Source organism: Ictalurus punctatus, chromosome 9 (genome assembly GCF_001660625.3).
Source record: "Ictalurus punctatus breed USDA103 chromosome 9, Coco_2.0, whole genome shotgun sequence".
Classification (NCBI taxonomy): Eukaryota; Metazoa; Chordata; class Actinopteri; order Siluriformes; family Ictaluridae; genus Ictalurus; species Ictalurus punctatus.
The window spans coordinates 27,384,968-27,409,481 of NC_030424.2; the positions used below are offsets into that span (position 1 = coordinate 27,384,968).

General features: G+C 43.7%; 2 protein-coding genes across 17 annotated transcripts in view; one reads left to right on the top strand and one right to left on the bottom strand.

The window, feature by feature from the left end:
- The window catches only part of phyhipla (phytanoyl-CoA 2-hydroxylase interacting protein-like a), a 31,062-nt gene extending 19,697 nt beyond the window's left edge, over positions 1–11,365 (top strand). For 10 of the 13 annotated variants that reach the window (XM_017476957.3, XM_053682606.1, XM_017476961.3 and 7 more), the window contains 4 exons: positions 980–1,170; positions 1,853–2,027; positions 3,144–3,261; positions 6,594–11,365. In XM_017476957.3, coding sequence (XP_017332446.1) covers positions 980–1,170; positions 1,853–2,027; positions 3,144–3,261; positions 6,594–7,131 — 1,022 coding nt within the window. In that variant the 3' untranslated portion in view covers positions 7,132–11,365. The other 3 variants (XM_017476959.3, XM_047157859.2, XM_017476963.3) reach the window with 3 other exon arrangements.
- LOC108270362 (protein FAM13A) lies at positions 6,477–24,051 on the bottom strand. Of its 4 annotated transcripts, XM_047157856.2 has the most exons (19): positions 23,829–24,051; positions 21,999–22,182; positions 21,621–21,827; positions 21,328–21,508; positions 19,057–19,711; positions 18,123–18,229; positions 17,820–17,936; positions 16,165–16,213; positions 15,394–15,742; positions 15,132–15,237; positions 14,880–15,003; positions 13,571–13,652; positions 13,322–13,479; positions 13,143–13,226; positions 12,688–12,786; positions 12,353–12,477; positions 11,445–11,546; positions 10,814–10,998; positions 6,477–7,097 (listed from the first exon to the last, which is right to left on the bottom strand). In XM_047157856.2, exons 1-18 carry the CDS (start codon positions 23,856–23,858, stop codon positions 10,854–10,856), a joined length of 2,904 nt encoding a protein of 967 aa, XP_047013812.2. In that variant the 5' UTR covers positions 23,859–24,051; the 3' UTR covers positions 6,477–7,097; positions 10,814–10,853. The 4 variants fall into 4 exon arrangements, with proteins under 4 accessions (XP_047013812.2, XP_047013813.2, XP_017332444.2 ...); XM_047157857.2 differs by lacking the exon at positions 10,814–10,998; XM_017476955.3 differs by lacking the exon at positions 6,477–7,097 and having other exon boundaries at positions 10,602–10,998; positions 14,880–15,000.
- Positions 24,052–24,514: the final 463 nt, after the last annotated feature.

The window sequence follows — 24,514 nt, forward strand, 5'->3', positions numbered from 1 at the left end:
GAGCAGCAGGGTGTGTGCTTGTGAGAAAGAGGTTTCTTTTGTTTGTTTGAGGGTTCAGCTGTGCTGAGAGTGCAGCGCTCTGTGTTTTTTTTTTTTTATTCTAACTCGTACTGTACATAAAGCACGGAGCCTTACACGTGTGACGGCGTTTTCTTCGCCTTCGGAATCCGTCGCCGATGACGACGGCCGATCTCTAATCGAAACTGAAATCAGTGTGGTGTAAGAGGAGTACGACACTCCGGGACGTGCTGTGCTCAGTGATTATTTTTCAATAACAGTATGCGCCCAATTGGTCCTCGAACCCAGAAACCTTGAACCTCTTTGAACAGATTATAAGTGACAATAAGCTAAAGTGTGTATACACAGTCACGTTTATTTAAAAATTAATAAATAAAACTTCTGTCCCTCCCAAAAACACTAAGGTTTCGGAGTGTGTGAAGGCATACGCCCGGGAGGGTTCCTACTGATAAGCTTCTTGCGTGTTATCTTTTTGGACACACTCGCTGTTTTGAGGTGACGGTCTATACTCGACGTGGAAGAAAGTGGACAGGCTTTTTAAAAAAAATTTTTGTAAGTAACATTTACTTCTTTCCAAATGTTCCACTTCTAAATATTCCCCGCTAGTCAGAATTCCTTATATTGGCATTTCTTTCCACATCTGGATTAATAACTGTGGATTTGTGACCGGTAAGATGTTTTGCGTACATGTATGATTTACCGCCCGTGTTTGTACGTGCCGTGCTGTTGAGCTGAGAGAGAGAGAGAGAGAGAGAGAGAGAGAGGGGATATAAACAAGACTCGCAGTTGAAGGTCTTCAGGTTACTGACTGCGTGCCTGGGTATGGAAGGAACATTTTGTAGTAAAGCGTGGGTGTGTGTGTGTACTGCTTCAAGGTTACTCCAGAGAACTGTGAGAAATGTGCGCAGATGGATTCTACAGTGGTGTAATTGTATCGTATAATTTCTCTGTGCGTGTGTAGGTAAGGTGGAGGAGAGCGGCGTGGTGGAGATGGAGCTCCCCGTGCCCATGAACATTCGGATCAGCAACATCACCTGCGACTCCTTTAAGATCTGCTGGGACATGGACCCTCGCACCAAAGAGAAGATCACGCACTACTTCATCGACCTGAACAAGAAGGAGAACAAGAACTCCAACAAGTTCAAACACAAGGTGCGAGGCGTGTTAAGAGAGATCCGAACTACACACGTGCCACCTAAACGCTCAAAACACTACATGGTGTTCTTACGCTCAGGGAGTCCCATTACAGCTTCCACACTACTTCTTAAATACGGGGGCGGTTCCGAGCATTCGGACTCGGCTCACGAACGTGCTTAATATGGTTTCCTGATTATAAAAGGTTCCTGCACGTAGTTTAACACCCCTGAGGTTGCAGGATTTTTCTTTCAGCGGGGTTTCGACCACCACACGGTTTATTCCGTGCCCGAAGAAAAAATCAGGGGATAGAAAATGCAGGCTGACCGTGCTGTCAATGGCAACACGTGAAAAATGAGATCATTCAAAAATAATAATAATACAGTTTAGACTAATATTCATATAAGCGTTATAGTACATTTAAGACCAACTGTCATGGTCAGGATGGAGTGTGTTTATATTTTTGCGTGTATTTACGTGGTCCAAAGCGAGATTCAGGGTGTGGCTGTAATTCGAGGTGTCCGATCCAGATCCTGGGTATCGGATCACTAACTTCAGAAAAACTAACACTACGTTTAAATCTTTCTGTGAGGGATTAGTGCCGTACGATGTTTCTTGGCACGGACAGAACATCATTCTGTGTAACATGATTCCTCTGTAGTCCTTCATTATGAATTTCTCCTCCCTCGTATGTATTTAGGACGTGCCCACTAAACTGGTTGCCAAGGCCGTGCCGTTGCCGATGACTGTGCGAGGCCATTGGTTCCTGAGCCCGAGAACCGAGTACACGGTCGCCGTGCAAACCGCATCCAAGCAGGGCGACGGAGACTACGCCGTGTCTGAATGGAGCGATATTGTGGAGTTCTGCACTGCAGGTAATCCACATTAAGACGTGTTCGGCTTAAGGTACGCTCACGGGTACAACGATTTTCATTGCTGCAAGTCGCCAGTAGGCAGGCGTTCCTACTACTGGTCGTCATAGTAACGTTATCAGTGGGTGATCACTCTTGATAACAACCAAAACCGCTAAAATTAAACATTCCGGAGGAAGAGCGTTCGTATATAAAAGTCACCAGTGTATATATGCATCATATCCTACGAGATGAAGGAGCAGCAGTGCGAGTCGTCTGCCGCACGGCCATCTCTCTGCTGTCTTCACTCCCGTTCATAGTCGCCGTACCGAGTCGCTCCAAATTTGCAAGTTATACTTTCTTCAACGCGTCGCGTCACCCGTCTTGCTATTTCCTACAACTAGGAGTTTATATCTCGCAATTCTGACTTTATTTTCCTCGCAATTTCCACTTGAATATTTAGTGAGTTGCAAAGAACGCTCCGACAAAGCATCAGCCATCAGTATAGACAGGCTATATACAGTAAGAACAACACTCATCAGCTAGTCACGACAAGGAAAACCAGACGCACTAGAAGTTAGTCAGATTTCAGGACGTCTACATTGTGAGAAACATAAAGTCCGAGTCCGTGTATGAGCCGTTACTATAGAAACGATAACGTATTAGAAGGAGCGCATTAATATCACGTCATTAATACATCAGAACTGCTGTTCTAGGAAATCCGATTTGAGAACTCACATTTTACTTCATACAATATGAGAGATTTGTATAAATACTTCTAGGAAATATGAAATTTGATTTGACATCAACCGAGAGACGTCCGGTGTCTGAATTCGGTCCGTTACTTTTCGACAAGGCTGATGCATTGAACACGTAAGGTGACGCTTATGGCTACCGGTTTAGCATTGTGTCCCCAAACAAGATTCACACAGAATGAGTCTTAAAAATAATTAAACGCTCAAATCAAATCCAATTAGAATTACATTCTCGTTCAGATTACTTTTAACATACAACTTTGCTATGCTTTTCTCAGTGTGTGATGCCAAAGATTTTTTTTTTTACTGCAATGAACTATTTGTCCATTTATTTTTACATATATACATAACCGATCCAACTGCGTCTCTGTTTTTAATGATATAGATTACTCCCCTGTGCATCTGACTCAGCTGCTCCAGAAGGCTGAGGTCATCGCTGGCAGGATGCTCCCCTTCTCCGTCTTCTACCGCAATCAGAACCAAGAGTACTTCGACTACTGCAGGTCAGGGACGGGTACCATAAATCACACACCCCAAGTTAAACCACAGTACACTGATCCCGGGCTGCATTGTACCACGAGGCTGTAAAAACTCCTTGCTGTACTCTTAGTAATACACTAAGGCAGGTAAAAATAAAAAAGTGACATACGGAGGAAGAATATATAACTCTGTCCATATATATTAGACTTTAGACTGAAAGGAAGGAGGAAAGTAATAGGGATGCTTAAAAAAAAAAAATAGTGTAGTTTTAAATCGGATCATATATAAGGCAGCAAGTAGGCTGGGTTTTTACAGTTATCATAATGAGAATTTTCTGTATATAATAATAGTGAATCGCTTCAGTGGGGTTTTTATTTTCTGTGGAAAAGTCTAATACATGATCAGTTAAAAATCTGGGAATTAAAAGCATCTTTTAAGGTTTGTTTAACAACCAGAATGTTTTTTCTTTCAGTTTTATATAACTTGTATTTTTATTGTGGAATCTCACACAATACATATAAAAGAAAGCACAAAGAGAAATAGAAAATACACATACTTACAGTGCCCTCAACTAATATTGGCACCCTTGGCAAATATGAGCAAAGAAGGGAGTGAAAAATTGTCTTTACTGTTTAACCTTTTGATCTTTTGTTCAAACAATTCACAAAAATACTCCGCTCTCAAGGATATCAAATAATCGCAAACACAACACAGGTTTATCAAAAAACAATTTTAAAAAATCTTTGTTTAATAGAGGTGTGCAACAATTATTGTAACCCTTTGAATTCATATGAGAAAAATATATTTGAAGTATATTCCCACTGATATTTTACTTATATATATATATATATGTTTTTTTTTTTTTTTTTTTTTTTTTTTTTTTTTTTTTTTTTTAAAAGTACACCTGGGTGACTAGGAACAGGAAATTGTTCAACTATGATTTCCTGTTTCACAGGGGTATAAATATGAGGTAACGCACAGGCCAAATTCCCTTAGTCATTCATAACAATGGGTAAGAGCGAGGAATATAGCTGTGACATGCGGCAAAAGGTTGTTGAGCTTCACAAAATGGGAAGTGTCTATAAGAAAATAGCAGAAGCATTGAAGATGCTCATTTCCACCATCAGGGCAATAATTAAGACGTTCCAGTCAACTGGAAATGTTATGAATCAACCTGGAATTGGACGCGTGTCTGTATCGTCTCAACGCACTGTGAAGAGGACGGTTCGAGTGGATAAAACATCTCCAAGGATCACAGCTGGAGAACTGCAGAAGTTAGTTGTGTCTTGGGGTCAGAAAGTCTCCAAAACTACAATCTGAAGTCACCGACATCACCACAAGTTGTTTGGAAGGGTTTCAAGAAAAAAGCCTCTACTCTCATCCAAAAACTAACTCGAGCGTCTTCAGTGTGCCGACACTACTGGAACTTCAAACGGGATCGGGTTCTACGGTCAGATGAAACCAAAATAGAGCTTTTTGGTGATAAACACCAGAGGTGGTTTTGGCGCACACAGAGAGGTAGCCGTATGGAAAAGTCCCTCATGCCCACGGTTAAATATGGAGGTGGATCTTTAATGTTTTGGGGCTGTTTTTCTGCCAGAGGACCTGGACATTTTGTTAGGATACATGGCATCGTGGACTCTATCAAATATCAACAGATATTAAATGAAAACCTGACTGCCTCTGCCAGAAAGATGAAAATGGGCCGTGGTTGGATCTTCAGCAGGACAATGATCCAAAACATCAAAACCAACACAAAAATGGTTTACTGACCAACAAAATCAAGGTCCTGCCATGACCATCCCAGTCCCCTGACCTGAACCCCATAGAAAAGCTGTGGGGTGAACTGAAGAGGAAATGTGAAGGATCTGGAGATTCTGTATGGAGGAACGCTCTCAGATCCCTCGCCATGTATTCTCCAACCTCATCAGGCATTATAGGAGAAGACAGAGCTGTTATCTTGGCAAAGGGAAGTAGCGCACGTGTGTGTGTGTGTGTGTGTGTGTATTTGATAAACCTGTGTTTTGTTTGCAATTGTTTGATATCAATGAGAGCAGAGTATTTTTGTGATTAAAAAAAAATGAACAAAAGATTGCAAGATTAAACAAAGACAATTTTTCACAGCCTTCATATTTAACAAGGACACCAATATTAGTGGAGGGCACTGAACAGACATGCACATAAAAATAAAAAAAACCCCATCTGAACTGTCCTCCCACTCCAACCACACACCAGATACAATACGATTTAAACACCTTTAACAGAGTGATCAGTGACCCTGGACATTTGTCCTGCGAAGATACATAAGAAACTGGGTAAACGTGAGAAAATTAAAATAATCCGTAATCGTATTGGACGGGTCCATTTTTAGCTCTTGAAAAGATCTTCAAGGAAGGGGTCCCAGATCTTGACATACTTTTTGACCGCACCGATCTTCAAAAATTGAATCCTTTCAAGCCTGAGGGAGGAAACCATCTCAGACAGCCATTTTTGAAAACTAGGTGGCGACGCAGACTTCCATTCCATCAAGATAACTCTCTCCGCTGCCACCATACCGAACATGGACCGGAGCTTCAGTCACATTGATGCTTCAGCTTCATTTGATGACCGTGATGCTTGTGCATTATTACCAGTCCGTACAGGATTTTTTTGATGATCGTTGCAGCCAAAAATGTGCGATTTTGCGTTTTTCAAAAGTGTTGGTGCAACTCTGTTTTTTTTTTTTTTGAGGAAATCTACTTGAATTGGCGGAATCGCAATTGCACAGAATAGCTTTGCACGGTCTTTCTCAGGGATGTTTGTTGGTAAACGAGACCTTTTTAGCTCTACTAAATCGAAGAGGGCTTTGAATGAATGCGTGCTGTGACGACGCCACATGACGCGTCTTGGCCCAAATCTGCGGGTATTTTTGAAAAATTGCAAGCTCCTCCGAAGATTGCGGAGTTTGCTTGATTTGCGTTCGCAAAATCCTGGAGGGAATGTATTACAATAATTACACGGAACGCAGTTGTTCTTCAGGTGACTCAGACGGTCAGAAAGAACATTCAGGTGGAGACTCCATGATGGTTTTTCCTTTTAATACGTTTCCATAAATATTGCATGATGTGACGTTAAAAAGCCCTGTCCCATGTTTGGGAAGTGCTCCTGAAGGCAGGGGGGTGTGTGTGTGTGTGTGTGTGTGTGTGTGTGTGTAACAAGATATGGAGAGAGCAGTAACTATTCACAACAACTCAAAAACTCTCGTATAACGTATAAAATATTTAATGTTTCATATGCGGGGGATTAATAAAATAAACAAATCCATTAAAATGGGTTTTGAGTTTTTAAAAGAAATCTCTTTCTGTCTCCGTTTCAGTAACGCGCAGGGCGGCCGAATGCTCCCCTCGGTGAAGGACAACAGCGGAAGTCACGGGTCTCCGCTTAGCGGCAAGCTCGAGGGCATCTTCTTCAGCTGCAACACGGAGTTTAACACAGGTGAGCCACCGCAGGACTCTCCGTACGGCCGCTACCGCTTCCAGATCAGCGCCGAGGAGCTGTTTGGGCCCGACACGCGCCTCTACTTCGGCGACTTTTACTGCATGTACACGGCGTACCACTACGTCATCCTGGTTCTGGCGCCGCGCGGCTCGCCCGGAGACACCTACTGCAGCGAGAGGCTGCCCGAGCTGGACGCCACCAACAACCGCTTCCTGACCCGTGTGTGCGCTGAAGACGGGCGCGTGGAGTTCCGCCACGCGCAGGACGTCATCCTGGAGATTATCTACACCGAGCCTGTAGAGCTGACCCGTGGCACCGTGGCCCAGATCAGCGGCCATCAGCTGATGAGTCTGTCCACCATCAACGCCAAGAAGGACCCGAGCTGCAAGACGTGCAACATTAGCGTGGGACGCTAACCCCCCCCCCCGGCCAGGACTTCCTGACCGACTGTGTCCGATCCACATATCACACAATTGAAAGACACGAATATTAGCATGTACGCTAGCGCAATCCACAAATCCTCAAGACCTGCAAACATTAGCTTGGGATGTTAGCGCTTGTAGACAAACCGCCAGCTAACACTCGCGCAAACCGAGCTATCTCCAAATCTCCAGAACTCCAATGTCAGCATGCGTTACTACAGTAACGTGTGGGGTGCCAACACTTCCACTCAAACTCAGTCTGGACCTGCAACATCAGCATATCACGCTAACTCCGGCGCAAAACACGAACTCGACTAACCACTCCTTAGATCCTACGCCAACAACTAAAGAAAATGTCACGGCTCCAGAAGAATTCGGAAACTGTGAAACCGCTCAGTCCTCCGTGCTGTTGGTTTCCATCACCACAGTGACACGATCTTACGGTCCCAAAAGAAGCAAAAAAAAAAAAAAAAAAAAAAGTCGTCTCCTGTCCTCTCCGCTGAATACTTTTTTGGACAAAGAAACATTCCTGCATCTGTAGTGTGTAAAGATTACCACAGGCAGGAAGTTCATCACGATTTCCTTTACTGATTTCCTCTTCGCTCAGAATGACCAGAAGTCTCGGAGCAGCTCCCGAGCTCGTGGAGGTGATCTACTCAACGTGTTTCGTATAAACGTTTCATTGCCGGGGTTCGTTCCGAGACGGACGATGCACATCCGTGAATGCTCGAATCTGATTGGTCAGAAGGTGTGCGGTATTTTCGTGTAAGAATGATAGGTTAATATTAACGCGCTAATTCTTAATAATACGTTATAGTCTCTATGGTAACAGCACGTACACAGGGACTTGTATGGCGGCCGCTCCGTATAACCTGAGTCTAATAATAAACGGATTTAAAAACAGGTTGGGGTTGTTGTTTAGCAAAGGGAGTTTCGGTTATGCGTTCTGTTTTCTCCGTAAAGTGTCTGTGTGTGTGTGTGTGTGAGAGAGAGAGAGAGAGAGAGAGATTCTGGTGAGAGAATGCTTGTTTATCGCAGCTATAACGTACTGTAACGTAGAGTAAACAGGACCAGGACGTCTCGCAACATTAAATCTAAACCGCTGTATCTGTTTTCCTGTAACCGCACGGTCTGTGGTGTGTTATTCCTTACTTACTAGAAAGAGTAAATCGACCACATTCCTTTGTACTCCATTCCTCCGCTGTTTGAATTTGGACAATTAAGAGTGAAACACTTCAGAGCGTGCTGTTAAAATAAAACGCTCAAGGACGTAAAACTTGAGTTGCTGTTACCATGCAGAATTGATTTTTTTATTAATTAAAGAACCACACGTCATACTTATCCGTTTAGAGTTACAGCTAATGTCATGGAACGTCCACGAAACAAGTCATCTCTTACGTCACAGCAGCTAGAAACAGTCTAACCCTCGGCAGCCTCTCCGTTCTTCCTTTCTCGCTCGTAAAATAAGACGGGAAGGAAAAAAAAAAAAAAACCCCACGCAGCTTTTCATGTTACCGAGAAACCGCAAACCTGCTTTTACAGCTTGACCTCTGGCAACGGAGACTCCTTCCCAACACGCTAAATAAACCTTCACCGTGTTGAGCGTCCATCATCCGAGTCCCTGTGTACGCGGTTGCTACTGATACGATAACGTTACTGGAACGAGTGAATTACAGCTGGGATTACTGTCATTCATTGGTTCATTAAGTCCTTCTGACCAATCAGATTTGAGAATTCAACACAGCTGTGGTGTAGAAAGCTGAAGGGGGGACATTTGTTAAGGCTTTCTCTCATGTGTCATCACATTTACACTGAATTATATACTCGCATATTTTGAACGTTTACCGACGGGAAACTTGGATCTTTATCGTAACCGAGTAAAACATGCCGAACTTCTTGCCTGTGTAATGTCACATGCAGTACAGTACGCTACACGCAGAGTGGATTAGATCAGGTTAAAAAACGCTGGAGTGTTCCTTTAAACGAAATCAAAAGTCCTCAGTTCACTTTTCCGCAGCAACACGGCTGAGGATTTTGCCGAAGACCGAGCGTGACCGTTACTCCAGGGCTAAAACTTCTATCCGGTGGATCCATGGCTGGGCGATACGTCACGAATATCATATCACGATACTCCAGGACATTTCTACGCTACGCGGTACATGTCACGATTATATAGCTCGGTGAACGAACTGTCCGCAAAACAGTAGTAAGATAAACAAACGTTAAACTGAGTGTGACGATATTTTCATTTTTCTTCAATGCCTACAAAATTAAAAATGAATAAAAAGTCAAATCAACAGCTTCCATTCCGTACCGTTTAATCTGTCATTATTAAAAACGTTTTTACAAAAAAAAAATTAATAAATATATAAATCACACGAGACACCAACGATATTTCAGAAAAGTGTATCGCGTAATCATTTATCAAGATATTGATGTTACAATCGATATTTATCCCCCAGCCCTAGGTGGCGCTGAAACATGGATTAACCTCGGTGCGGGAGAAGCTCACTCGCGCCGAAAATATCCAAGAAGTGAAAAGGAGAGAGTCCAGCTTTCCTTTCCACAGACGCGTCCTTTATTTCGAGCGTCAGTTTATTCACTGACTTTAATTTTTTTCTATGAATTTTTTTTTAATAGAGACTAGTGTATTTTTTTGCACAGTAATCTCATCGCAGGTCTCCTTTACCCAGTCCTCACTTTTTATTCGGTTTATGTTGTTTTTTTTTGTTTGTTTGTTTTTTTGGAAAGCTCAGCATGTGTATTTGTGCATTAGTGTCTGCGCGCGTGTGTGCGCGCGCGTCTGTGTGTGAGAGATGATGTGTGCTAGCCGGCCGTGATTATTGCGCATGTTCATAGTGAAACGTGTTTGACTTACTTACTTTTGCACACCCTCGAAACTGTGCTCTTGTATGCCAAAGGTCATACGGTGAGGAGGGAAAAAAAGAAAAGAAAAAAGAAGAATAAAAAACACGATTAACTTTTCCGTAATGTACGAAATCGATCCGTCGGGTTGCTAGAGACTGAAGAAAGTGAATATCGACGCGAACGAGTGAGATAGCGATGAAAAATGTTGCCAGATCCTCTCACGAACAAGCAAAAAAAAAAAAAAAAAATGTGTAAAATGTCGTCTCACAAATATGTAACAAAATCGGTGGAATCCAGCCTTAACTGTACAGTATTATTATTATTATTATTATTATTATTATTATTATTATTATTGATGTAAATGATCAAAACTCAGCTTGGTGAAAAATGGCACTGCGCTCACTAGAAGTCCCAGTACGTACAATATTGCCCACAATCCTCTAAGAGAAACAGCCAAGATGTCATGACCACACACATTAGGAAACTAATCAGCGCTTCGGGGTGGAAACGGACTCGGACACACCTTTAATCAAATTCACGTGACGGTACGTGGGCTAGAGAGGGCGTCGTCATGTCCTCGTTTAATCCTCTCTCGACCTGTTCTCACTGTGAAATTAGAGATTAGAAGTATACACTCGATTTGTCCATCTAGCCTCCGGGTTAAACAAACGCACACGAACCCTGCAACTGAATATAAAGTGCTAGATTTTGATACGAAGGTGCACGATCGGTTTTCCTAAAATCAAATCGATTATACGTACGGCACGTGATTCAGTCCCTACACACGTACGCGTCACACGTGGCTCACCCAGAAAATAAGCGAGATCCGACACGTGTGTGTGTGTGTGTCAGATTGCGATTCTAACTCTGGCTGCTTTGAGGTTGTGTGGTGTTTTTCCCAGCATCCCTTTCAGCAGCCTCAGTCTGTCCTTCAGAACGTTGTAGCGGTCGTATTCCTCCGCCATGACCAGACGGTCCTCTCTCTGTGCACGCCTTTAAAAACACACACACACACACAAGAAGGAAGAGATATGAAACGGCGCTCATCTCCGACACCTGACGTCTCCCCGCTACTGCCTTATACTCCGATAGCTGTGTACAGTGACGACTCTGACCGAACCTTTAAACACCGTGTACATATGTGTACAGGGAAAACAAGCAACTCTGTCTCTCTCAGACTTTCAGACTAAGCTTCTCTCTCACTGTTTGTGTGGAGAGGCTTCACACACACACTACACACTGCTGTATCCTTTTGGCAGCTGCTGCTGTCAAAGTTTTTTTTTTTTCTTCCCTGTTCTGAGTTTCATGATGTCTTTCTGAGAACCAACTGTGACTGTTCAATAAAGCTCTGTGTGAATAACAGCAGCCTCATGTACTGTGACTGTGTGTGTGTGTGTGTGTGTGTGTGTGTGTGTGTGTGTGTGTGCGCGTGCCTGTACCTGCCATTCTTTATGAGAAAGTTCTTCTCGTACTCTTTGAGAAGTGTTCTCAGTTGCCGTTTCTCCATCCTTGTCTGTTTCAGCTGCCTCCACAGCTCCACCCTGCACACACACACACACATTATTGCACTATTGCAATAAAGTTAGAGTTTGACATTTGAATGATTCCCACCCATGTCACGAAGCTCCGCCCACAGTCATATCTCCCTGCAGCTCTCGCCTGGTTTCATTCTGAAGCTAATCAGGGTTGAGCCTGGCTCTTACCTGGATGGGAGACCTCCTGGGGGAAACTAAGGTTGCTGCTGGCAGTGATATTAGTGAGGCCAGCAGGGGGCGCTCACACTGTGGTGAGTAACTAATGCCCCAGTCTAGTGACGAGGACACTATACTATAAAATCAGCACCGTCCTTCAGGTAGGATGTTAAACCGAGGTCCTGACTCTCTGTGGTCGTTAAACATCCCAGGACACTTCGTGTAAAGAGTAGGGGTATAACCCCGGCGTCCTGCCGAAATTCCCCCATTGGCCCTTCTCTATCACATCCTCTAATAATCTCCATCTCTGAATTAGCTACATCACGCCCCTCTCCTCTCCACTAATTCATAGTGTGGTGTGTGTTCTGGAGCACTATGGCTGCCATCACATCATCCATGTGGACGCTACACACTAGTGGTACTACGTAAAGCACTTTAGAAGAGTGCTATATAAATGTAAGGAATTATTATTATTATCCATACAGTGTCTATAAAATGATTATATAAATGACATTTTTTTTTTGCGAAGGCCTTGGCTTAATCCTATTTTTTTGTCATGGTTTCCTTTTGATTTTCTACATATCATCCAGGTTATTTATTCATTAGTTAAGTAAATACATTTTTAGGTTGCAGCTTTCACGCTTGTGTGTACGCACCTGTTAACCAAGTGTGTATCGTTTGTGCACGCTGTTGCTTGCGTGACCATCTGGGTGACGAAGACGGGATTAGAGTCCTCTTCTAATGGCACAAGATTCACATCGACACGCTCTTCTAAGCCTCTCTGCATCGCACACACACACACACACACAAAGACAAACATAGACGAGTGTTAGATGTGAGCTCGTTTGACTCCAGGTTTACACTGTGCCATGTCTTTTATTACTCGTCCAACCGTACGAGACGATCCAGATGACGTCTTGGCCAAATACTTGAACAACTACAAGGGTCAGTATATCGTGTGTGTGTGTGTGTGTGTGTGAAAAAGCCATACAGCGGTACTGGTCTGTGTGTTTGCGCTGTAGAAGGCCTGCTTCACCAGATGGTAGCGGTCATACAGCTCTCTCACTACACACCTCTCGTCTTTAGAACTCTGCAGAGAAAAAAATGCGCACACACACACACACACACACACACAAATCATGTAGCATCACATGGTTCTAAACCCGAGGCGGATTAAACGCACGCATCACTCATCATATGTATTTTAGAAAGGTTATACAACTTCTAAATTACCGCTGAGACACTATTCTTTATCAACAGATAAATAATATATAAGATTTTTTTTTTTTGTCTAGAGATTTAAAAACTGTACAAGAAAAGTGTGATGGTTTTATAATAATAACCAGGAATACTGCAGAGCTACGTGTAAAAAAAATTTCCGTAAAAAGCGGACGTGTTGTATTGCAGAAATAAAAAAGCGCCGGTTGATTGGATGAGTAAACACACCGGCCGGCCGTGAAGACTCTCGTAGTAAAGAAGACACTTCTGTAGTGTCGTCTTCTCCAGAGCCAACTGAGCGTGAGACATGTCCTACACACGTGCCCAAAAATACGTAAATACATACGTCAGTAAAAATAAAAAGGTACAAATGTCATTACAATGATTCGCTGAAAAAAAATTCCGACCTGTATGCGTTCTGGCAGGTTCAGTTCCAGTCGTTTCTCTTTAAGACGCCGAGTTAACGTGTTCGCCGTGTCCTCCACGTCTGGTGTGCGTGGACACGCACCGAGTTTCTGAGTTTCGGACGTTTCCGAAGCGTGCGCACGCCGTCTTGAGCGCGGCTCTACGGAGAGGAGGTGAAGAAAGGAAACGTGTTCGTGTGTTGAAGGTGAAAATGAAAAACTTGCCTGGTTGAAGGTGTGGTTTGCTCGTGCCTTTCAGCCGCTTGCGTGACTCGCCGAGGTCCGTCATGAGCTCGGACTCTTCGGGACGAGTCGTTTTACCGTCGAGATCGGCCTGCGTTAAAAACGTCGGTTAATCGTCGCACGCACTTCAGATGAAAAAAATAATACGTCACAGCAAAGGAGCGATGATGCGAACAATATTGTAGCTGCTTTTTCGAGGAAAAGTTCTAATATATGATATTAAGAGGGAAAAAAGTCCCAGTATTTCGACAGTAAAGTCATGACAAAATGGTGCAGATCAGAGCAACAAAAATAAAGAAATAAATACAAATACAGAAATACTTAATCACCCTGGTGCGTCAGCATTGATTATTAATTTAGTATTAGAACTTCCTCCTTCTGCAAATCACAGGATTATGACATCCTGGAAATATTACGACTTTATTCATGAAATATTACGACTTTATTCATGAAATATCACGACTTTATTCATAAAATATTACGACTTTATTCTCGAAATATTGCAACTTTATTCATAAAATATCACGACATTTTCATAATATTGTGACTTTATTCTCAAAATATCGCGACTTTATTCATGAAATATTACGACTTTATTAATGAAATATTACGACTTTATTAATGAAATATTACGACTTTATTAATGAAATATTACGACTTTATTCATGAAATATTACAACTTTATTCTCGAAATATTACGACTTTATTCTCGAAATATTACGACTTTATTCCTAAAATATCACGCCTTTATGAGTCATAACTAAGACTGATGTTTTGTTGTTATTTAATGAATAAAAACGCATTATTGTTGGTATGATGGAAGTTTTCTGTACGGAGATGTTTAGGTTAGAAGTCTCCAGTGTCAGAATCAGTACGTTTCCTGCCATGGGAAGGTCAAGTCAGAGGAGTTTGTGCTTGATAACAAGACAAGCTGAGGTTTTATATATATATATATATATATATATATAATATATATATAATTTTTATTTATTAGCTTCAAGAGAAAAAAAAAAAGAAAGGCCAGTGAGGGAACGACTGCTATAACGTATAATGACGTTCCAGACATTAAATGTAACTACAAACGGATAAAAAGTACGAAGTGTTCTTCTTTAATAAACAGGGGGAAAAAATCAAACTGCTGGAGTATAATAGAGCACGAGCTGTTAACAGTAACTTCACTTCATCACTCCACCCTGTCCTTGATTAGTTTACTATAACAGGGTTTTATTCCTTATTTACATTAACAAACACTCCTGACACACACACACACACACACACACACACACACACACACACACACACACACACATACACACACCTTGTAGTTGTGGATATTCTGGAAGGATTCCTCAAAGCTCCTGATTACTCGCTTGAGCTTCTGAATACGCTGACGCAACTGAGAGGTTGACATCCCATGGGTACTTTTTGCACCATCCTCTCTGCTAACACACACACACACACACACACACACACACAGAGAGATACAAACAAAACTAAGATCCTGGTAACCTATAGCCCAGTGTCTCACTGACAACACATCAATTGAACAAACAAAAGGAGACTTTCCTACATGACAGGTAATTGGCTGGATTTTGCACAGGAGGCGGAGTCTTGTCCACTGCTTAGAGTCTGAGCCTGGCTTGGGATTGGACGGTGAACAGGGGAATTGGGAGGGGCTGCAGGAAGAAGCAAGAAAGAAAGATATGGCTATCATTTTGGGGGGGGTTATTGTGGTGGGGGGAGGGTTATTGTGGTGGTGGTGGGGGGGGGGGGGGGGGGGGTCTTAACACCACTGAGACAACAGGAGAAACAGGATGATGAGGAGGTATTACCTCTGACGTAGTTTCTAGACGCTGAGTCGAAGTCCTCCTCCGTCAGCCTTGTAGTGTGTGTGTCAGGGCTCTGAGTGTGTGTGCAGCTATAATCTGAGGGTACGTGTTTGCTCTCTGAGATCCTGGCCTCGGTGTGTGTGTGTGTGCTCCCAGGCTCAGAGCGTGAGCTTTGGCTCTCGGTTTGTGTATCGCCGCTCGGAGAGTGTGTGCGGCTCGTGTTAGACTGCGTGTCCTTCTGGCTGTGCGTGTCTCTGGTCTGGTGTCTCTGATGTCTGGCGTCGAGCCGCGTCTCGTCGCTGGTATCGGAGTGTGTGTCGCCGTCTGGAGTGGGGCGCTCTGGAGCAAGCCTCTGTAAAAATAATCATAATCATAATAATAACAATAACAACATTGGACGGAGATCACAAGCTCAACAATGCACACATAGACACACACACACACACACACACACACACACTGTGTTTAAACAGGTTGCAATGTTTAACACCCTCTGCTGACAGTCTGGAGAATTACAATTGCAATAAAAACACTTTCCCCTACAATATAACCCACTCCTGAGCACAGGGGCAGAGCTGGTGCTTTTTTGGCTGAGGGGGCGGGGCTAATTAAAGGGCTGGAACAATGTAAGCAGTAGCTTTATACAAATAAACTAGCCTTTAAAGTTCTACTACACACTTCAGGTTTCCGCGGTATCATTTAATACATTTATATTTCTATTACAACTCTAGAAATACTCTGAAACATTACAAACTACACATTTAACAGAAATACCATGTGGGAGCGTGTGAGGCAGGACTGATCTTCCTTGATTAGGTATAATCTATAGAGAGAGAGAGAGAGAGAGAGAGAGAGAGAGAGAGAGATGGAGGTCATCATGACTAGCTGGTCATAAACGCTTCAATTAATAAACAAGATTATAACAATTACATTACGTATTTCAGTTTGCAACTAACTTGTCTTGCGGATGTCCCACAACATTAACTGTAACTATAAATGGTGTGTATTAATAAATAAATAAAAACTGTAATCACTGTGGTATAAAAGGAATAGCACACTGGATTATTTTCCTGTAACCTCATGACCCAACGTGTGTTATTGTGTTATAACGGCTGAGTGCAAAAAGTGTCCAATGTTCCACACAGTATTAATTCGAGACTTGTACCCGAAGCGCATCATGAGACGCAGAGTATCTGAACGATCTTAAAGTATGGACAACTATTACACTTACACTTATTTACACCTAAGACGCTTTCATATCCACAGAAATGTTCCTGCAGTGCTGTAGGAGTTTGTGTGAAATGAATAAGTGAGTGTGTTTTTAACTCCAGACACCTTCAGGTAAAAGGTCATTATTGTGTCTGGGAACCAGGAGGAACAGGAGGAACCAGGAGGAACCAGGAGGAACAGGAAGAACCAGGAGGAACCAGGAGGAACAGGAGGAACCAGGAGGAACCAGGAGGAACAGGAGGAACCAGGAGGAACAGGAAGAACAGGAGGAACAGGAGGAACCAGGAGGAACCAGGGGGAACAGGAAGAACAGGAAGAACAGGAAGAACAGGAAGAACAGGAGGAACCAGGAGGAACCAGGGGGAACAGGAAGAACAGGAAGAACAGGAAGAACAGGAGGAACCAGGAGGAACAGGAAGAACAGGAAGAACAGGAAGAACAGGAAGAACAGGAGGAACCAGGAGGAACAGGAAGAACAGGAGGAACAGGAGGAAACAGAAGGAACAGGAAGAACAGGAACATCAGGAGGAACAGAAGGAACAGGAAGAACAGGAGGAACAGGAGGAACAGGAAGAACAGGAGGAAACAGAAGGAACAGGAAGAACAGGAGGAACAGGAGGAACAGGAAGAACAGGAGGAACAGGAGGAACAGGAAGAACAGGAGGAACAGGAAGAACAGGAGGAAACAGGAGGAACAGGAGGAACAGGAAGAACAGGAGGAACAGGAAGAACAGGAGGAACAGGAAGAACAGGAGGAAACAGAAGGAACAGGAGGAACAGGAGGAACAGGAGGAACAGGAGGAACAGGAAGAACAGGAGGAACAGGAAGAACAGGAGGAAACAGGAGGAACAGGAGGAACAGGAAGAACAGGAGGAACAGGAAGAACAGGAGGAACAGGAGGAACAGGAAGAACAGGAGGAAACAGAAGGAACAGGAGGAACAGGAGGAACAGGAGGAACAGGAGGAACAGGAAGAACAGGAGGAACAGGAAGAACAGGAGGAACAGGAAGAACAGGAGGAACCAGAAGGAACAGGAGGAACAGGAGGAACAGGAAGAACAGAAGGAACAGGAAGAACAGGAGGAACAGGAAGAACAGGAGGAAACAGGAGGAACAGGAGGAACAGGAGGAACAGGAAGAACAGAAGGAACAGGAAGAACAGGAAGAACAGGAGGAACAGGAAAGGTTGTAACACTCACTCCTGTTCAGGATGATGCTCTGGATGTCCTGCGTTCTCCTTGTTCTCTGCCTCAGTCCCGGTCTCTACACTTCCTCTCCTCTCGTCCGTGTCCAACACGTCCGGGTTTGAGGTGAACCTGTCACAGAGACAGAGGTGATTAACACACTGCTGATGGTTGGGGGTGAGGGGGAAATGGTTTTGAAAAGAGATGTCAATAATTTGGAAGAAAATAAAAAAAGTCACTTCCAGAATATTTTTTAAAATGTTTTATTAAACTTCAACACAAATCTGGCTAAACTCTGATTAGTAAATAAAATCTGACCTTCTGGAGTGTGGGCGTGTATCTGCTGCGGGTGGTGGGAGGGCATTTATTTCTTTAGCCACACCCACATCAACATCACATACCTTCTCTGAGGTACAAGACTGCTCCTGGGAGTTAAAGAAATATTGGTAATAAATACATCTCTCACACACGCACACACGCGCAAGCACACACACACACGCACACACAGAGAGAGAAACACACAGACGGACACAGAGAGAGAGACACACACACAGACACACACACACACAGACAGAGACACAGAGACACACACACACAGACAGAGACCCAGAAACACACACAGACACACTCACAGAGACACACACACACAGAGACACACACACAGAGACACAGATACAGACAGAGACACACACACACACACACACACACACACAGAGACACACACACAGAAAGACACACACACAGAAAGACACACACACACACACACACACACACACACACACACACAGAGACACACACACAGAAAGACACACACACAGAAAGACACACACACACACACACACACACAGAGACACACACACAGAAAGACACACACACACACACACACACACACACACAGAAAGACACACACACACACACACACACACACAGACACACACACAGACACACACAGAGACACACACACACACAGACACACACAGACACACCCAGAGACACACACACACACACACACACACACACACACACACACACACACACACACACACACACAGAGACACACACACACAGAGACAGACAGAGACACACACACAGACACACACAGAGACACAGACACACACAGAGACACACACACACAGGCACAGACAGATACACACACACACACAGACACAGAGACACAGACAGTGACACAGACAGAGACACACAGACACAGATACACACACACACACACACACACACACACACATATTCTCACCTGCTGAAGTTGTGATACGTCATTAAGATGAGGGGGAGACAACATGGATTTCCTGCTGGGTGCAGTGTGTGTGGTGGGTGCAGTGTGTGTGGTGTGTGCAGTGTGTGTGGTGGGTGCAGTGTGTGTGGTGGGTGCAGTGTGTGTGGTGTGTGCAGTGTGTGTGGTGTGTGCAGTGTGTGTGGTGGGTGCAGTGTGTGTGGTGTGTGCAGTGGGTGTGGTATGTGCAGTGTGTGCAGTGTGTGTGGTGTGTGCAGTGTGTGTGGTGGGTGCAGTGTGTGTGGTGTGTGCAGTGTGTGTGGTATGTGCAGTGTGTGTGGTATGTGCAGTGTGTGTGGTGTGTGCGGTGGGTGTGGTGTGTGCGGTGGGTGTGGTGTGTGCAGTGTGTGCGGTGTGTGCAGTGTGTGCAGTGTGTGCGGTGGGTGCGGTGTGTGTGGTGTGTGTGGTGTGTGCGGTGTGTGCGGTGGGTGTGGTGTGTGCAGTGTATGTGGTATGTGCAGTGTGTGTGGTGTGTGTATGGCTGCTGTTGTGCGAATGCGTGTGAGCTGTGTAGCCGGTGTGTGTGTCTGGGATCAGACGTGTGTGTTTCTCCAGCAGATGCAGTGTAAGGGTGTTGCACACGGTCTGCTCCTCCAGCATCCTCGGGCCCTCGGGCACGCTGCACACACAGATTATAGCACGTCATTCTTTTAAACACACTACAGCACTTCACTATAAGGCTTTTAATAGGACACGTAAGGAATAAAACACCTGGGGACACGCCGTTACAGGAAAACAATCAACTTTAAAAAATAAATAGAACGTGTTTGTTTTATTATAAACACCATATCTGTCTATCTATCCGTCTCCCTCTTCCTCCATGCTGTCTATCTGTTATATAATGAAGTCTGGGCCATTTCTCTTCCTCCCTCTTTTCACTCTAACTCACACACACACACACACACACACACACGCGCGCACACGCACGCCTGTTTACTTACAGTTTCAACACACCTCATACTGTTGAGCAACATTTTAATTACTACCAAGCAAATCATGCTGCATTCAGAAGCAAAACTTTATTAAATCCTGGTTTAAACAGACAAACTAGCATTGTGGGTAATACAGAGCTCCAGTCTCTGCGCTCCCGCAGCTCTCAGCGCAACCTCTCTGGCCCTGAGCAGGTCACTTAGCCCTGTTCTCTTCCCTCTAAGGGGTGTACTTATAAAGCACAACATGTTCCCAAAGCCTTGCCCTATTTAAAGCGGCCATTTGAGACCTGTCCATTACATCAGATCTTTATAAAGCCCACTGGATAGCTCTTTTAACACCTTCTCCACACTAGGCGTCATCTACCTTCGTCTGGGCTTCACTGGGGGTCGACTTTCAATCACTCCACATTTATATGTTGTATGTATATGTACGCTACCGCTCACAAGTTTAGACACACTCTCATTGTTATCTTATGCTTTTTTTTTTTTTTTTTTCCTTTCTACATTTTATAATAATAATAATAAAGTCATCAAAACTCTGGAGTAACACGAATGCAACTACGGGAATTAGGTCGTGATGAAGAAAAAAAAAAAAATCCAAAATAAATCAAAATAATTGAGTATTTGATCATCTTCAAAGTCGACGCGCTTTTCACCTAGAAATTCCCAGAAACGTATTCTTGGCGTTTTTCTCATCCGATTTCTTGAGGAATTTCCCCGAGATGCTTTTTAAACGGTATTAAAGGAGTTCCCACCGACGCCGGACTCTCGTCGGCCGCCTTTCGGAAAACATCTCCCTCCGAGTCGTCCGTTTAAATAAAGATTTTCCTGTGAATAAAACGTCCGTTTTCTAACGACAGAAACGATCACGTCGTCGCGATTATATTTTTGTCCACGACCCCGATTTCACACGTTTAATCTCACGCCTTCAGATCGAAAGCGTTTTAACATCATGAGAAACCTTTCAGTCGAGTGTCCACAAACTTTTGAGCGGCAGTGTGTATGTTATATATTTTGTATTAGGTGGGGAAAAAAAGCTCTTTCGGTGTATTTTTAAGCTGTAACTCATACCAGTATACTTTGACTGTTAAACTACAGAAGTCACAGCTCGTTGTGAAATGAAATCACAATGGCACACTGCTTTCTGTGCAGATTGTTTTGTACAGCAGATAGTCAAGCACATTCGTCTTCGGAATTGACACGATTCCTGTCTATTGACTGTCGTTGCCGTATCTCGCCGGTGTGTACAGACACGTGTGCGTCCCCACACAGACACACAGACACACCGTGTTTTCGAACTCACCGGAAAATGCACGGCCCGAACACTGTGGCCAGGTTCTCCGAGGTCATGTGATTCCACTGACTGTGGGCAGCGACTCGAGACAGGAAGTGAAGAAGGTAAGACAGGATGTTGTAATTGTCGTCAGGGAGACGATGCAGGACTTCCTTCAGTGCCTCAACCAGCTCTGTTCCATCTTTGGATTCTGTATGGACGCGCACACACACACACACACACACACACAGATTATTATTCATTAAAAACCCTAATAAGTGTAATAAGTACCCGTGTGTGTGTGTGTGTGTGTGGGTGCTTACCCATGAGTGCCTGCTGCATGCGTGTGCAGTGTGTGTGTGGTATGAGACCACTCGGCAGTTCTCGGAGATACAGCTTGAGCAAAGCGGCAACCGTTGGCACGTCCACGCTCTCTAGATCCACACACTCACCGCGGTCCAGACACATACGCAACGTCCTGCAGCGTGGCACAGAGCCACACACCCTGAACACACCACTCTGCTGCAGACCTAGACACACACACACACACACACTCACTGCGAGAGCACATCAAGGCAACTTAATAGCATGTGTTTGGGCATTTTTCGAGCTTATCTCTACAGGCTACACTGTTAATGCATGCGCAAGTACCACCGACAACTTCAACTCCTTACACTCTACTGAGGAAAAGAACACCTCACCATATTTCTCCAAAAACTCCACCATGTTCTTGAGCACCAGAGGGACTCCACGCTGTAGCCGCCCGGCGTCTCTCAGACGCTGCAGAGACACTCCGAATACAACCCGAGTGTCCGGGTGCTGCGTCTGCAGCTCGGGTTCCACACGAGTGCACCGCTTCAGCACCTTCACCGACGCCGGACCTCGCTAGGGTTCAGCAAAACATGCATCGAACACACATGGATAGCAATCGATTGATTCTTATATAGTACAGCCATATCTTATTGACTATATTCGTAATTTAATGAGAGTGAAAGGAAGCAAGTCATAATTCAGACTGCGCTGCCATGAAGCTCTGCAGAGAAAAGAAGAAGAGGAAAAAAGAAGCTATATGGCCAAAAGTATGTGGACACTTCACCATCACTCCCATATGTGCTGGCTGAACATCCCAGTTCAGATTTGGTCTGGCTTTTGCTTTTATAATAGCCTCCACTAAATTAAACATACAAATAAATAAACAAACAAACAAACAAACAAACAAATAAATAAATAAAAGTCTGGGACAACTCTCCCCTTTCTGATATACTGTCTCTAACCCTGTATCTAGTCTCTGATCCGATGAGCTGCCTTCAGCTGAATCATTTTACCTAAACGCACATGACTGGATGAACTACAATAGAGTTTTTTCTACACGTGGTTCACGTGTAAAACACCGGAGTCACGGAACTATGTCCAGTTCTTTCATCCGTATGGTATTTTTTCGAGGCCTCTGTCTGGTCTGGTCTGTTGAAATACTTTGCAGGGTCCACTTCCGCCTGATGACGACTAGAGATCGATCGATAATCGGTTTCCTCGATATTTAAGCGTTTATTCATAATCGGATATCGGTTTTGTAATATCGGATCCACCGATGAACGGCGCCATTAAACGGATAAACAGTTAGCACGTTCGCCTCACACCTCCAGGGTTGGGGGTTCGATTCCCGCCACTTCCCTGTGTATATGGAGTTCGCATGTTCTCCCCGTGCTTCCTCCGGGTACTCCGGTTTCCTCCCCCAGTCCAAAGACATGCATGGTAGGCTGATTGGCATGTCCAAAGTGTGTGGGTGTGTATGTGAGTGTGCCCTGCGATGGACTGGAAAGTATCCTGCCCAGGATGTACCCCGCCTTCGGGATTCTCCCTGGGATCGGCTCCAGGTTCGCCGTGACCCAGTAGGATAAGCGGTACATAAAACGGATGGCTGGATTTGAAGTGTTACTTTTTGGGTCAGCTTGGATGTATATCTGAGTTATAAATATTTATATTATATTAATATTATATAGCTATATTTACTTCATTACAGCACATTTTTATGGTACTGTTCATTTTTGTAGTAAAGTTCGGCAGTATTTTAGTTTGAGCTTTATGTTTTCAGTATCAATATGAAAAACTATCGGTCGATTAATCGGTTATCGATTAATACCACCCGACTCAGTTATCGGTATCGGTAAGATCCACTATCGGTTGACCTTTGACCTGGATACTGTAGACTTATACCTAAGAGCTGGTGCTGTAATCGTAAAGACATCTCAGGACTGTTACTCACAACCTGCTCATACTGACCATCGTCTCAACACACTCGGTGCTGTTTGTTTGTACTCTACTACACATGGTTTATTATTACACTATGTAGTGAAGAAGAAAGTCTGAGGGTTTCCCCCTCATGTCCTCTCAGGGAGTTTTTCCTTGCCACTGTCTCTGGATTGTTGTTTTTTTTTTTTTCTTAATGTAAATTTGCTTTGTGACAATGCATATTATTAAAGGTGCTATACAGAACTGGATTCAAATCTTTAGTTAGTTAGTTAGTTACTCACACACAGTGATATGGAGGCGCTTGTTCCCATTCTAATGTCAGCTACATTCCAGTGCAAGCCTCTTCCACCTGTCCACCTGTCCGCTCTTAATTCACCGGAAATGCAGCACACTCTGTGTATTTTTATTTGTATTTTTTTTAAACTCAGCTGTCATATACGGTTGTATATCCGCGTTAGCATCTTGACTGGAGGTAAATTCGTCCCCGCACTGTTGCTGTTTACACTCCGTTGCTCACGTGACTAAAACCGTGGTTGTCATGGTTACAGGTGCGTCGCTTGGATACGCGAGCTATTTCACTTCCGGGGTGGTGAGGGGGAATTAAAATGGCGGTCAATCCAAAGGAAGTGTGTTTGTGGTCCGCAACACGAACAATAACATAAAATGTTTTGTAATATATATATATATATATATATATATATATATATATATATATATATATATATATATATATATATATATATATATATATATATATATATAATGTTTTATTCATACATTCACTCTCATAGGTATTTCTAGCAACTCTTAGTACTGAGGTGGTGCAAAAGTTTGCCCCCCCCCCCCCCCCCCACCTCTTTTGGTATATGACTGTAAAAAGAAAACAAAATTGGAGAAATAAAGAGAGAGAGAAACAGTTTACTTTAATATGTGAAATTAATATGTTTCAACAGACACAAAAAAAGCT